The sequence below is a fragment of the Tetrao urogallus genome (assembly GCF_951394365.1).
Source record: "Tetrao urogallus genome assembly, chromosome: 4".
NCBI classification, from domain to species: domain Eukaryota; kingdom Metazoa; phylum Chordata; class Aves; order Galliformes; family Phasianidae; genus Tetrao; species Tetrao urogallus.
Window position 1 is genome coordinate 26,574,482 of NC_136817.1, and position 15,223 is coordinate 26,589,704.

Here is a 15,223-nt window from a genome sequence, read left to right on the forward strand (position 1 = left end):
CTACTGAGGAGCTATGGTAGTTTGGGCAGAAATGCAGCCAAGCTGGCTGTGGTGTCAGCCTGTTGGATCCCACAGACCCACATCACCTGGCAGCAACATGAGGTGGGTCCAGAATTCAATTTTTAAAGAACTTAATTCTTACTGTATGCTCTACTTCATTCTCGTGGGCTGACAGTGTCACTCTAAGTATGACTTGTGTGCTGACACTGCTGTTTTGTACCTAGGACCTGCTGTAGGTGTAGCCAAGATTTAAGTCATTCTTTGTATATAGAGCTTGCTTGCAGCAAGGACTAGCTGTCTGTGGCAGCCGTAATGTACTGCATTGGGAACCCCACACCATACTCCCATCCATACCTGCATTGGCTGTGGGTCCAATACATGACGTGGGTTTGGTTTTACATTCTGGTCATGGACAAAATTACTTGAAGTTACACAAGGACGACTCAGGTGAAGCACAGCGTTCTGTGTGTGCATCACTTAAGTGGAGGAAGGCAGGAAAAGTTCAGTGAAAGATGAGATGAGGCTGTAGTACGATTTTTCATCATCTGTCAGTCCTGCGTTACCAGGTCTGATGACCACAGCCACGTGAGTGTCCGCTTCCTCGGCTGCGTTTGCTTCTGAAACAAAAAAGAAAGGGAGAGAGTGAAGATGTGAAGATGTGCTTTGTGATTTCACCACAGGAGGGCCCTTAAGGCTTGAACAGCCCCATAAAACGTGCTTTTAAAGGTTAAGACTGACAGAGCAGTGTTTGCAGGTGGTGCTGGCTGAAGTAGCCAGCCCAACACCCCTGCAAGCCTGCAGCCAGTCCTCGTGAGCTCCCTTCTTGCCCCAAGCACAGTAAGAGGCCCTGGGGCAGGCTCTGCAGGGACAAGGAGGTTACTGAAAGCTCTCACTAGAAGTGCTGCTTGAGCTGAGTAGGAGACTGAGGCTAACTCCTCGGACTAAGCTGGCTCAGACCAAGGTATCGGCCCATTTCTGTCAGAAGATGTTCCCAGGACGGGCAGTAAGAGGCTTCACCAATCTGGCTTCCTAGGAGTTGAGCCTTGAAGACCAGGATCAATGTTTTCCTGCTGCTGTGCAGCACAACCAACCACTGCCCAACCATACCAAGCACAGCAGGCATCGCTGTTCCCAGGGTAAGCTGAGCGCAAGCCACAAAAACTCCTGACCCCGTTTGCAAATGGGGCACACCAACTGCTTCAGCAAATGATCCACTCTGCTTTAACACTCTCCTTGTTTCCTGGGGCGAGGACAGGTTTTCTGCTTGGCCTATTTTCCCTCACTGCACAGTGTCACACACAGATATCCCACTGCCCTGTGCAAGCCTGAACGCTTCAGGAAGAAGCACAGCAGTGACAAGTTAGGTGCCCTAGAAGCAAGGAGGTCTGCAGCATCACTGGATGGCTGTGACAAGTCCTGTGAGGCAGCAGGTCACTTACCTCGAGGGACATCAGTCAGGAAGAGAATGTTGTTAGTGTCACATCCTATACTTGCAGCAATCCTTCGGTAGCTCTCGCTTTCTACCTTGGGACCTATTTTGGTGTCAAAGTGGCCATCAAAGAGCTGAAAGACAGAGAAAGGCAAAGGCTGGACAATATATGAGAAGCAGAGAGCTAAACTGCTGATAATCAAGGCTCCCACACTATCCTGCTTTCCCATCTGAGACTCTACTGACAAAATGTCACAACACAAACAGCCATAGGATGGGTCTGCTCTGGAGGTGGAGAAGCCATGAGGAAGATGGTAACGTTATCTACCTCTAGAATATCGCCTTCTGTAGAGTATCCAAACAGAAGCTTCTGGGCTTCAACACTGCCTGAAGAATAGATGTAGACCTTCATCCCAGCTTCCCTCCACTTCCGGATGGCTGGAACCACGTCCTCAAAGACTCTGCAGCAAAACAGGGCAGCAGGTAAGGCAGGCCCAGAGGCACTGGAGGATGCTTCCAGAGGGATGCGCTGCTTCTAGAGGGATCTATGCATCCCAGGAATCCCTCAGAAGGGCAGGGAAGAAGTAGGATGCAGCATACGGATGGGGAGCGTTGCTGGAGGAATTCAGTTTTAACCCATGCTCAAAGAGCAGCCTTCCCCCCGGCACCGTGCAGCCATTGGGCCAAGACCTGAGAGTGCTGCCCCAAATAGACACAGGGCTCCCAACAGCCACACAGGGAAGTGTGGGACTGAGTTTTGTAGCCTTGTCGCAACCAGCTGGCCTCTTTATCTCCAGTTTCTCAGTCATGTGCTCAGTGCTTTGTTACATTAGCTGTTTAACAAAAGAAAAAAGTAATTCAGTCATTTTATAGTGATTTACGTGTATGTGGAGTCAGCCAAAAATATTCTGAGGCTGCTGTATAGCACCTGCAAGGCTCACTCTTTGGATGCTGCCAAGCAGCATAGCTAAATCCGCAGTGATTGGGCCACTACAATTCTCCCTGTTTATAAGGCAGCAGATGGGAAGGCTGTCCTTCTTGACTTCTCTGTGGAGGCACTGACCCTACCTACATCTGTATGTGAGTTCAGGGCCCAACTCAGCCCCTCTCCTGCTGGATACCAGGAACAGGGCACCTCGTGCCTGCTCCTTCACCATTACTCACTCTCCCTTCACCAGCCCCGTGGCATAGGCCGCTCTCCACATGTGTCCCTGCAGCTGCTTCAGCGCCGTGGTCTTCCTGTCCAGAGCCATCTGCCAGTGCACGTTGTCCACTACTGCCCGGATGACGCGCTCCAGCTCCTCATCCCCACTGCCGCTTTCCAATGGGATCGGCACTGCTCCGTCCAGGCCTGAGTCCTCCTGGGCCTGGGGACGGGGAAAGTGAAGGACAAGGACAGACAAGGAGCCTCAGCGTGACCCAATGCCACGAGGTGCCCTCACCTGCTGCCTCAGGAGCCCCACGTCCCGCTGGCACTCCTCCTCTTCCCAGTGCGCACGCAGGTACTGCTCCACGTTGTCTCTGATGTAGGGGAACAGTGTCTCCTGGCAGCACACGCAGACATGAATATGGCAGCTCAGAAACCAAAACCAGAGAAATGCTGAAAGAGCTCTAAAACCTTCATCCGAGTGCCGGTGGTGGGGTGGGAGCAAGCAGGACAGCGCTGGCATGGTGGCCACTGAGAGCAGTGGGGCCACCATCATCACTTAAAAAAAACCCACTAAAATCTGGAAACGCCACCAAAGCCCCTCTAACCTACTGAACTGTCTAAAATTACCAAAATTGTTAAAAACTACCATAATCGTTAAGAGCCACGCAAATCCTTAAAGATTACCGGAGTCCCTGGAACCCTCTGAAATCCCCCAAACCACCTTGAAATCCACTATCCTCACTTAGGATTATCAGAATCGCTAAGACCCATCGATGAAAGCCATCGTAGTCGATAAAAACCTACCAAAATACTTAAAATGATACAAGCACAATAAAATAACCCCTCAAACAGCCGCCCACCATAAAACCATCAAGATACCTAAACCCACCCCAAACCCACCGGTACACCTAAAATCACCAAAACCCACGCAATCACAAGAACCCCTCGAGCCCACCAACGTTCCTAAAACCCGCGGTCATTCCCGGAGCCCACCCGATCACCAACGTTGCTAAAAACCGAATGTGAAAACCACTCACATCATCCAAATCCCTGAACCCCCCCCCCCCCCCTCCGTCAAAACCCAAATCTCTCCCGCCTCCGCCCGGGGCCGCGCACCTGCACGAAGGCGATGGGGGTGGTGGTGCCCTCCACGTCCAGCAGGATGGCGCGCACCCCCGCCGGCACCGGCAGCACGCCCATGGCGGCAGCCAGCGGAGAGCGCGGGAGGCGCCGCCGCAGGGGGGCGCTGCAGCATTCCCCGGGAGGCGCTGATTGGCTGCCGTCGCCTCTATATAAGGGCGGCGCAGGCGGTGCCCGGATCTCTTCCGCCGCCATTTTCTAGCCCGCGCGGGTCTCCGTCGCTCTGCGCTCTTAGCCGCCCCACCATGGAGGACGCCACCGAGATGAGCGGCGGCGCGGAGGAGTTCGCCGAAGGTTCCAAGATCAACGCCAGCAAGAACCAGCAGGACGACGGGTAGGCTGCGAGACAGAGAAGCGCCCTCACCCCCCCCACCCCCCATCTCTGCCTGCCGCGTGGGGGAGGGGGGGGGGTCGTCGCAGGGAGGGGGTGGGGCCTAGCGGAGGGGGCGGGGCCGCCTTTGTGTCCCGCGCGGTTGACCCAGTTGGCGCGGGGCGGGGCGGTGGGTGGTGGTCACGCGGCGTGACGTCAGCGGCGGGGGCGGGGCTTCCCCGCGCGTCGCGCCCCGCCCACACGTGCCGCTGCCTCGCAGGAAAATGTTCATCGGCGGCCTGAGCTGGGACACGAGCAAGAAAGACCTGACCGAGTACCTGTCCCGCTTTGGAGAGGTTGTGGACTGCACGATTAAAACCGACCCGGTGACCGGGAGGTCGCGGGGCTTCGGGTTCGTGCTTTTCAAGGACGCTGCCAGCGTGGAGAAGGTGCGTGGATGGGCCTCGTGTCGGGGGGGGGGGGGGGGGGGGGGGGAGGGCTGTGCGTGGGCCTCCGGTCGTTTGCTGTGTGCTATGCGCATCTGCCTCAGCACTCTGAGGGTTTCAATCTGTGCGTTCCAGGTGCTGGAGCTGAAGGAGCACAAGCTGGATGGAAAGCTGATCGATCCCAAGAGGGCGAAAGCCCTCAAGGGGAAAGAGCCACCCAAGAAAGTGTTTGTTGGTGGGCTGAGCCCAGATACCTCTGAAGAGCAGATCAAGGAGTACTTTGGTGCTTTTGGAGAGGTAAGCTGTGGCCTCGTGTAAGATAAATGCCGTTTTCCAAGGGGGTATTGCCTGAGTTGGACTTCTGTGGAGCTAGAGGTTGTTAAAACACAGTTTGTTAACAGCTCTGTACTGCTGGAGAGGGATGACTTGTTAGCGTCAGAAGTTCTGAAAGCTGCAGCGTCCTGTGAGTGGATGAGCTAAGAGAATCATAACACCGTTACAGTTGGATAAGATCTCTATGATGACTAAGTCCAGCCCATGCTCATGATGCTCACTAACCATGTCCCTCAGTACCACTAATCCACTGTTCCTGAACACCTTTGGGGACGATGACTGCACCCCTATGGGCAGCCTGTGACAATGCCTTGCTGCTCTTTCAAAGAAGAAATTCTTTATAATATCCAATCTCATGTATGTCCCCGTGGCTGGATGTCCATAGCAAATGGTCCTGACTGTGTCAAAGTAATATTGCAACTCCAAGTAGAATGTGCTGTAAATACAGACAATGAAATGTGCATTGAGAGATGTTGGCACAGGTTGTGTATTGACCTTCACGCATCATTGGTACCTACTTCTTATTGCAGATTGAAAACATTGAGCTTCCCATGGACACAAAGACGAATGAAAGGAGGGGCTTCTGCTTTATCACATACACAGATGAAGAGCCAGTAAAGAAGTTACTAGAAAGCAGATACCATCAGATTGGTTCAGGCAAGGTAGTGATGCTTTCTCACTAGTATGTGGAATAGGCAGCCTGTCTGCTTCCGTGAAGGCAGCCGACAGAACGGTCCTGTAATTCTTCACAAGTTAAAGGTTTTTTGTCTTAACAGTGTGAGATCAAAGTAGCGCAGCCCAAAGAGGTGTACAGGCAACAGCAGCAGCAACAGAAAGGAGGAAAAAGCAATGCGTCTGGTGGACGAGGCGGTGGAAGGGGACGTGGACGGGGTGAGTGCTCTGGTATTGGGATTTGTGTAAAAGTATTGAAGGTGTCTGAAGCTGTTTCAGGTTACATGTGGGACTTAAAATAATATATATAATTAGTTTAAAAAGAATTATTTTCTTGAATGCAGTAAGTTCAACTTTGGTTCTTGTGATAAATCTTGGAAGTTAAAGAATCCCAGCTTGCATTCAAGTGTTCAGTTGACAAATAAAACGTAGATTGTTTTTGTAGACCTGTAGTTCAGTGCATAATAAAATGTCCAGTGTGGTAGTGTAGTTTTGTTGTTATTTATCTTTTTGTGTGAGGGGATGTTGGCTTGCTTGTGGGTAAGAAGTCATGAGCCACTGGCTAAAGAGATGGTCACTTGTCAACACCTTGCAAAGAGGCCAGCAGTTATCACAGGTTAATGCGTGTCAGGATTTACAAAGTCAAGCAGCCACAACTAAGATGATGCATCTGATCTTGTGCTATAACCTTGTTCATGTAATGAACGATTTAAAAATGGAAGTTGGGAAAACTACAGGAACTGTGGTTGTGCATGCTTTTGGTCTTTCCTCCTGGATGGCAGGAATTGGCGTGTTCTTTCATCTAATGTTATTTTGAGTGATTGGATCTTTCAGGCCATCGCTGATCGCCAAATGAGATGGATCAATTAGTTTAGCAAATTAGTTCTCATGGGTTGCTGTGAGAAGTAGTGTTCTTACAAGTAGTAAATTTTGGAAGAGAAAACTTACAGCTAAATGAAGTGGTATGTGAAGACTGAGGTAGTCACAGAACTTGTTATTAAATGCTCTGCCTGGTTTCAGGTCAGGGTCAAAACTGGAATCAAGGATTTAATAACTATTACGATCAAGGATATGGGAACTACAATAGTGCTTACAGTGATCAAAGCTACAGTGGCTATGGAGGATATGACTATTCTGGGTACAACTATCCCAATTACGGATATGGACCGGGATACACAGATTACAGTGGTGAGTGATTTTGATCTTCGAGATCATTTGTGCATCTTTAAACAGGGGCCTCATACACTGTTCTGCAGCAGCTCTTTCTTGTAAGGCGTGGCTTGAAAAAGCCATTTTTGGGGGGGTGATGTTCTGCATGAGAGGAATTAAGAAGGATGAGTAGATTGTTTATTTCAATGCTTTTGGTGTGTTTTTCTTATTGCCAACAGGCCAACAAAGCACATACGGAAAGGCGTCCCGTGGTGGCGGCAATCACCAAAACAACTACCAGCCATACTAAAGCTGTTCCTTGTCCTTGAGGAAACAGGTGTGTACATGAGCGCGAGGTTCACTCAAAGAATGCTAATCTAATTTAAAGATCAATAGACAAATGAGTAAAACCTTGTGTAGTGTGACTTTTTTCTTTAATTAAACTTTTGTTAACTTAAAAATATCTTTTTTTTTTAAAACCAGCTTTGCCTACCGTGTCTATAGATCTTTAACTTTTGTAAAAACGTGACTTTATCTTCTTTAGTACTTCAGAAAAACATAAGAGTTTTTCTGTTTTGCGTTGTGTACCAGGTGATCTAGAGGAATAATTAAACTTATTAGAAGTATTAACAGGTAAAGTACTGAAATGGGTACAACTTAAGGAAAACAAGAATGTTATCTTCTAACTCTGACATTATACCTTGTTTGTACCCGCCAGCGGGAACTTCATTGCAGGCCGTGTGTCACCCTGACCACGTCTATCTCTGGGGTCGCACGTTGCAGGCAGAGCGCAAGGCATACACCAGAAAACGCTGTCCTGTGGTATGGTCTCTTCCAACTTCATGTACCAGCGTAAAGATTAAAGTGGAAAACTTCAGACTATGGCTTCTTTTTTTAATCTTTTTGGAGACTAAGTGTCTTAACTTAAATGGTTTTTTGCAGGAGTTAAAGTACATAAATGCCTTTACAGCTTAATCATTTGGTCTTCTGTTTAGTGTTGTATTTCAATTGTGGAACCTCATTTTAAGTGTGCATTGTTTAAGATTTAATGCTTGCTTTTTTCTTTTTATAGCTAATAGTGAAATCTGCAAACCAAAACGAACTTTTAAATCTGGAAAGACATTAAAGATCATATGCACGTGAACTGTTGGAAGTACACCAACCTGATCTGTTTATCTGTATGAATGATGGCTGTGCAAATGGGAAACCCCGTTGTGGCAGTGTTTCCAGAGAAAAATCTGATCCAGAGCCCAATAATCAGCCGAATTGGGATGCGTGTTGTTCTGGAACAGCTTCCCGAATGGCAGTATTTGGGAAGACAAATTATTAGTGGGTAACAAAACCTCTTGTGTTACCTTAAGAAATATGCATATGATCTTTAACAGTGACGAAAGGAATATATAGAAGACTTAAAGCAGTTCATGAAAATGGACCTTTTAACGATTCTTGTAGTATCTTCCAGAGCTCTGACGTATATTTTGTCTTCATTTTTAGGTAGAGATGCTGCAGCAAAGACACCTTGCAAGGCATCGGGCGTCAGTGGAGGGTGGTCTTCGTGAGAGGAAATGACTATTTTGTAAAAGACTTTTAGTGTATGACACAACTGTGTCCAACTGTATATAGCGGCCGACTAGTTTTCTTTTATGGTTTTTACTTTCTTTTTTTTTGCCATTCATGTTGCGAATGTGGAATTGTGTTTATACAAAGTTTATTTGTATAATTTCATGTTAAAGGATTCTCTAATAAATGCTTCCTGAAGTGAATATAGTCTTCACCTTGGCTGTGGACTTAGTTGTGTCTTAGAAGTGGTATAAATAGACCTCTAGTATGAGAAGGTAAGGGTGGGCGCATTGATGCTCACGCCTGAGCTGTGGGGCAGGGGTGCAGCTGCTACTTCATGATTCTGTCTTAGCTGTGGGGATGAATGCTGCTGTGGACTAGGTTAGCAGCCATTCAGAGCACAGCACCATCTGCGCAAATGGAGGTCGGTGCTTTTGGCTCTTCCAGCTGTCCGGGAGGAGGGATGGAGTTTAGATGTTGCAGCATTTCTGGTGTAGAGAGCAAAGGCTGTATTTCTCCACAGCTGTTGCGCTGTGGCAATCATCAGTTCCTGATGGACATCTCAGAGGCGGGAGAGGAGCCGTTACCCCCCTTGTCACCAGTCCTACCCCCCTCCGCGGAGCTTGAAGACAGAATGTGGAGTCTGCTCGCGGGAACGAGGAGCTTGCTCGCAAAGGAGCCGCGGCCGAAGCCCGCCATCAGCCCTGAGGCCTTCCCCGACCTCCCGCTCCCGCCATCGTCTCCCGGCGCGGCTGTGTTGGTGGCGTCGTCACGTGATGCGCCCGCGCGCTCCTTCCGTCCGCCATTTTAGGTTGTGTCGGCGGCGGCGCCATTAAAATAAAGCGGCTGGGAGAAGAAGGAGGGCTCGGGGCGCTCGGGCCGCCAGCGGGGCCGGCGCCTCCGGCGGGGGAAGCGGCGACGGGGCCGGCTCGGGGCAGCGGCGCCATGTCGGAGCAGCAGTTCGCTATGGACTCGGCGGCCGCCGGCCCCGGAGGCGGCCCTGCGGAACAGCCGGCGCAGCCCGAGGGGCTGGCGGGGAGCGGGGCGGCAGACGGCGACGGGGCGGGCGGCGGCGGCGGCGGCGGGGGTGAGTCGGAAGGAGCCAAGATCGACGCCAGCAAGAACGAGGAGGACGAGGGGTGAGCGCGGGGCTTCTGAGTGCGCGGGGCGGCCCGGTTTGTTTACATGGCGCCGCGGGGACTCTGTGCCTGCGCGGGGCTGTCCGTGGGGACGTGCGTCGTTTTTACTAGTCGGAGCAGTCTAGAAGCGCCACTGCCGTGCTGTGCGGTGGTGCCGGCGGTGACCGCCCCGCAGCCCGCGCTGGCTGTTAGTAGTTCAGAGCTGTTCGGCACGCAGGAGGGGTTTTCTGACCTGTCACTTGTCAGGGTGGGGGGAAAGTCGGTGTTCTGACAGCTCGACCGGACGCGGCGCTCCCTCCGTGCTGAACGTGGGTATGACATGGTTTTCCCTGTGCGCTTGGGACTAGAGAGGGTTTTCAGCCAGAAAGGCACGGCTTGTTCTTCTACCCTCAAGTTTTCCTGTTTGGCGACCGTGGACCTGGGATACCCCTGTGTTGGCGAAGGCCGGGAAACTTCCTGATAAGCCCGCAGCCACCGGTCTGTTGTGTGCTGCGGCTGACGCTTGACAGCTGTGCCTGCACACTTCTCAGAAATTAGTTTAGAAAAAAGCGTGTGCTGCTGTGTCTCAAACCAGCTAAATTATGCTTTGGGAAGCACCCATATTTTGCTTTGCTTTTTATGTCCTAGTGGCATTGCACGTATGAGTTGGTTATTTTTGCTGCTCACCACACTTGCATATATAGTTCTGCCCCATTTAAAAAAAAAAAAAAAAAAAAAAAAAAAAAAAAAAACCACTTTGGAAGGACATTGATTTCAGGCTCCTGTTTTTGGTCTGTCGTGAGCTCAGTGATAGAAAGCAGAGGTTTGTATCTCATGCTAGTTGCTCTGTTGATAGCTGTAAAAGAAATGCTTTGTATGTCATGTAGCACGTGTACATTTAGAAGGAACCAGCAGAGAATCAATATTCCCCCTGCACGTATCAAAAATAGGATGTTACATTGTCAACCTGCCTTATGTTTTGCTGCTTAGAACAAAAATAAACACAGCCACTGATAAATCTGTGGGATTACTGAGCCCAACTAGTAGGAGCTGCTGTTTTTCCAGCATGGACTTTTTTTTTCCGTGCTGCTCCCCAAGCCAGCAAGGTAGGATTTTTGTGCTCTTTTGCAGAGAAAGCTAGGAAAGGTATAGAGGATTGGTGCTCCTGTTCACAAATTAAAAAACTTACTTTAGAAACACCTGAAGCTTGTGAACCCCCCTCATACATCTGAGCTTTGTCAGCAGCTGTTCTTGTTTATTGTACAAGAGCACAACCAATTCAACAAGGAGCAAGTTCACATGAGCAGCTTGGATTTGGGAGTGTCAGACACATGGAAGTGCAACACAATCGGTGCAGGAATGTTTGCACACAGAAAGTGGAGGAGATGGAAACCGGCTCACGTGGCTTCTCAGGTCTTCTGTAAGCTGCGCATATCGTTGTGATATACAACAATGTTGGTACAGGGAAAATGGGCGAAGGTTTGGAAAAAATGTTTGTATATGTCTCACTGGATCGTACCTTTTAGTTCTGAGCCTGCTGTAGAATGTTCTTTATCAGCATTAGAAGAGATCATCTCAAAGTGAATGCTCTCTGAATGGTATAGGTATATAAGCCACATGCCTGATGACTAGGGGCATTTTGTTCCTGTGCTCATCAGCTTGATTTTCAATTGACACAAGCCATGAAGTGCTCCCTTTAGCTAAGTTCAGCAATTCCTGAACTTTGTGTGCTGTACTGCTGTTACAGGATGGCCGTGATTTGAGTCCAAGCTCCCAGTTTCTTTTGTAATTAAAAGCCATGATTCAACATACTGGCTGTACCTGTTTTCCCAGCAGCACATGTCTTTTGGAAAGTTATTCCACTGATTATTTTGGATTATGCCAGCAGTTTACATCATGTCTGGGGGGAGGAAAAATTAGCTTTGAGCGTCCAGTGCTTTTTTACAGCTTCCTGGGGGAGGGGACCCAACTCCACTTTTGAATTCAGTTTGGAGTTTACTCATATTGGCCAGGCAGGCTTATCAGTGCTTCTGTGTACCTGTCCTGCCTGTGTCTGTTTCATAAATGGCTGAGGGGGGATGGAGAAGGGGGGGTGAGGGGGGTTGGCCTGCAGAGGCCTGAATGGAACTCAGCTCTCGAGTCAGTGGCTGAGGAGTGCAAGGAGATGGTCTTACACCTTTTCATTGCTTCTTATGCATTTTTGGGATAGCAAAATAAACTAGTGTAGCAGAAGATTGTGCATAACTGTTGCATATGTGCAAGCCTATATCTAATTCGGCCAGGATCATTTAAATGACATCTTGAAAAATGCAGACTTTCCTGTGTATGTTGAGTGTTCACTGATAAAGCTCTGCTGTTTCTTCTTTCTCAAAAATAAAAAGTTTTATCACTTTAACATTCTTGTCTCGACAGGAAAATGTTTATTGGTGGCCTCAGCTGGGACACCACCAAGAAAGATCTGAAGGACTATTTCTCTAAATTTGGTGAGGTCGTAGACTGCACTCTGAAGCTGGATCCCATCACTGGGCGATCAAGAGGCTTTGGCTTTGTGCTCTTCAAGGAATCAGAGAGTGTAGATAAGGTAATATTCATGTAATTAAACAGCATGTTAAATTGTAACCAGTAAAGATGTAGCACTCAAGTGATTACACATGTAGTTTTTTTTTGTAGTGGCCTGTTACAGGTGATCCTGGGATAGAGCCTATTTAAAATGATGCGTATGGAATTGTTTTCTTCCTAAACCATCTTAGTCATGCTACAGTAGCTGGGAGCAGCAGTGCTTCCTAAAGTATGCCTTTGAGTACTTGGAGGAGAACATGCTGCAACCCGCTGGGCTTCTGCAGTTGAAAACTACTGTGGATAAAAATAGCTGCTACCTACTGCTATGAATGGAGTAACTTTAAAAGAGCATCAAGTTTTCATGTTCCAGAGCGGCAGGGTGAACACTGGGAGTGGAGTCAGAGGTTTTGAAGCATTTGGGCTTTCTTCAAGCAAAAATTAGCTGTTAGCCTTTCTAAGTTGCTCATGACAGAGTACCCTAGAAGTTTGTCACTTTTGTTGATCTTCAGTGGTAGAACACAGATAAAATGCTTCTTTGTGAATTTTGAGGAGAGAAGGGATGGGATTGGTGCTTTCTGAGAAATGCCATGTCCTTATTTCCCTTGGGTGACAAGGGGCTCTGGTTTATTGGTGCAAGGCTTTGTTAGAACTGTCTGTGTCAGCGATCGAAATCAAAGAACTGTTTGGATTTGCACGATTGATGATGTCTGGAATAAAAATATTGCAACTGAAGTGATGGCATTAACAAAAGGTGTGGAATAAACTGAGCCTTGCTTGAAACCACAGTGAGGCGTATAGCTTGAACTGTGAGTAAGGGCCTGTTTTCATTTTCCACAGGTCATGGACCAGAAAGAACACAAGCTGAATGGGAAAGTCATTGATCCTAAAAGAGCTAAAGCCATGAAAACAAAAGAACCTGTCAAAAAGATTTTTGTTGGGGGCTTATCTCCAGACACACCTGAAGAGAAAATAAGGGAGTACTTTGGAGCTTTTGGTGAGGTACATGATGAGATAAACTGCTTGTATTTGTAGAACTTGTTCTGTCTTCAGAAGTAAGCAGCAAAAAAGAAACAAAAACCCAAGTTCAGCCTCCTTTCGAGCTTAATGGCCAGTGCAGCTCCACGTGACTTGTTATTCAGAACCTTACATGTGGGTTGGTAATGTAAACTGGGTTGGTGGAAGGAGGAGCTGGGATATGTCAGAGACTTGAGAACTGATCTGTGGGATGCCTGGCTATCTGTGCAGGGACTGACATGGGAGGCACTGTTTTGGAGCTTGCTGCTTGGGTTAGCTGGGCACGATGCTCTTCAGCCACACCAGCTGATGTGCTATAGCTCGGATTTAGACAGTTTGCTGAAATTCTGTGCAAGTCTGTCTCTCCCTCTATATCTCTGTCCCCTGTCGTTTTTGATGGTATTCAGAGCTTAGAAGCTGTGCTTAGTGAGCTTAGTGAGAGTAACTGGAGTTGGCAGCAGCTCCTCTCCTAGCTCAAAAACACTACCGTGATAACTCAGCTGTTGGTCAGCTGGTTATGAAATGCCTGCCTTCTTACTCTGTGGTAGACTGTAACAACTATTTGCCTAAGCTGAGTTCTCACATGCCATGTGTAAGGAGATCTTTTTGTTTGCAATTAGGTATTGAAATAAAACTAACGTTCGTCCTGCTCAGCATACATGATGGACAAGCAGAACCATGAACTTTATCTAAGTTAAACATTTTTCATACAATGCTTGAATATTTAGATTTGCTAAAGGTTTGAAACACCTATTTACCCCTTAATTAACCAAGTTAAAACTGAAGGTCAGGTTGAGACTGCTTATCCAGCACTTACAGAATATTCTGTGTGCACTGTGTGTTCTAAAAACTACTGAGCGGGCGAATGATAAGGAGTTCGGTGAAAACAGTATTTTGTGCAGTTGGGAACATAATTTCTAGTGGTGATGTTTTGTTATTGTCTATGAGAGTGATATTTATTTATATCTAATAATGTAAAGTCCATGGTGGAGGCACACTGTCACCTAGTTGAAATAATTTGCTAACTGTAAATAGTTTAAGTTAGCAAATCTGAGCTATTAGAAATATTTGGAATGTTTGCCATGGCAGGATGGAAGTTAACACAACTTTTCTCTGCCAGGTTGAGTCTATAGAACTCCCCATGGACAACAAAACTAACAAGAGGCGTGGGTTTTGCTTCATTACCTTCAAGGAAGAGGAGCCAGTGAAGAAAATCATGGAGAAGAAATACCACAACGTTGGGCTTAGTAAAGTAAGTGTTTTGGTTTGGTTTGGTTTTTCCAGGAGAAATGAAACACTGACAGTGGAATGAATTGTGTGATCATTTGTGGCTGTTTTTGCATTATGGTCTGAAAATACAGATAAGTGGCATTTTGCTCACATTGGAGCCAACATCTGAAGCTTTTATACAAGTGCTAGGAATCAGTTACAGTAGTAAGAGCTTCTGAGGGGGTCTTCTCCTGTGAGGTTTAGTTCCACACCCCTCATGGAGAGGGGGCTGGGCAGCACCACCAGTGTTGGTTCTGACCCACCCAAGTTTTCTGGCTGTGTGGTCTGGGTGCTGTCTTGCTCATCTGCTGTATGAGGCTTCACTGCACTTTTCAAGTCGATGGATCTTTGAATGTTTAAAGTGGAAATATTTTGTTTTAAGAAAAATGTCAGTACTTAGAGCGCATCCTAAATTGAACTGAAATGAGAAGCTAGGCTTTCCTCTTGGAAGATACATTCTTCTCAGAAACATCTTTAATATTAAATCTAGTAAGGTAAACTCAGAATTTACCTTTTCTTTACTGGATGAATCTGCACTGAAATCCTCAGAACAGAACTGAGCAAGATGGTTGCTGATGGTTTTGTTGATGGTTTTGTACTCAGAGCTGATTTCCCTTGTCCCAGATAAATACTTTAGAGGTCTATTTGAAAAGGAAAGCAGAAGGAATTACACTGAAACAAGTATTCTTTTCAGAATTGGTTCTACTGATAGAAAGATGGAAAACAAAATAGTTTTACAGTGTTAGTGTCTTTCAACTGTGTTCAAGTTGAAGAGCATCAGCTATGCATTTTTCTTCCAGGGAGAGCAGCAGGATGACTAAATGTTGTTTTCTGCTTAGTGTTTCGTAAGTTTAGCAATGCTTTGTGAAGGTTGTTGCTGTTAATTGGGTCTGACTCGGACTTTCCATTTCCAGTGTGAAATAAAAGTAGCCATGTCAAAGGAACAGTACCAGCAGCAGCAGCAGTGGGGGAGCAGAGGAGGGTTTGTTGGAAGAGCTCGAGGAAGAGGCGGCGGTAAGTTTGCACTGGCGTGGGATTAGAAGGCGAAGGGCTCGCTTGAGTGAAAGCGTGTCT

General features: G+C 47.6%; 3 protein-coding genes across 3 annotated transcripts in view; 2 read left to right on the forward strand and 1 right to left on the reverse strand.

Annotated features, from left to right (window-relative positions):
- Nucleotides 1-477: 477 nt before the first annotated feature.
- On the reverse strand, nt 478-3,779 carry ENOPH1 (enolase-phosphatase 1; the record flags this gene model as incomplete). The annotated part of the gene is made up of 6 exons (XM_079534572.1): nt 478-617; nt 1,440-1,563; nt 1,758-1,890; nt 2,594-2,796; nt 2,872-2,973; nt 3,696-3,779. The coding sequence occupies 6 exons, from the start codon at nt 3,777-3,779 to the stop codon at nt 478-480; spliced, it is 786 nt and encodes a 261-aa protein (XP_079390698.1).
- A 185-nt stretch (nt 3,780-3,964) lies between these two features.
- Nucleotides 3,965-8,260, forward strand: HNRNPDL (heterogeneous nuclear ribonucleoprotein D like; the record flags this gene model as incomplete). Its single annotated transcript, XM_079534921.1, has 8 exons — nt 3,965-4,053; nt 4,310-4,478; nt 4,611-4,772; nt 5,339-5,470; nt 5,585-5,699; nt 6,501-6,668; nt 6,869-6,966; nt 8,124-8,260. 7 exons carry the CDS (start codon nt 3,965-3,967, stop codon nt 6,937-6,939), a joined length of 906 nt encoding a protein of 301 aa, XP_079391047.1. The 3' UTR covers nt 6,940-6,966; nt 8,124-8,260.
- Nucleotides 8,261-9,134: 874 nt separating this feature from the next.
- HNRNPD (heterogeneous nuclear ribonucleoprotein D) overlaps nt 9,135-15,223 on the forward strand; it is a gene marked incomplete at both ends in the record, with an annotated part of 7,203 nt that continues 1,114 nt past the window's right edge. Inside the window, 5 exons of the mRNA XM_079534281.1 lie at nt 9,135-9,328; nt 11,720-11,888; nt 12,704-12,865; nt 14,001-14,132; nt 15,064-15,163. Coding sequence (XP_079390407.1) covers nt 9,135-9,328; nt 11,720-11,888; nt 12,704-12,865; nt 14,001-14,132; nt 15,064-15,163 — 757 coding nt within the window. The remainder of the gene's footprint in view (nt 9,329-11,719; nt 11,889-12,703; nt 12,866-14,000; nt 14,133-15,063; nt 15,164-15,223) is intronic.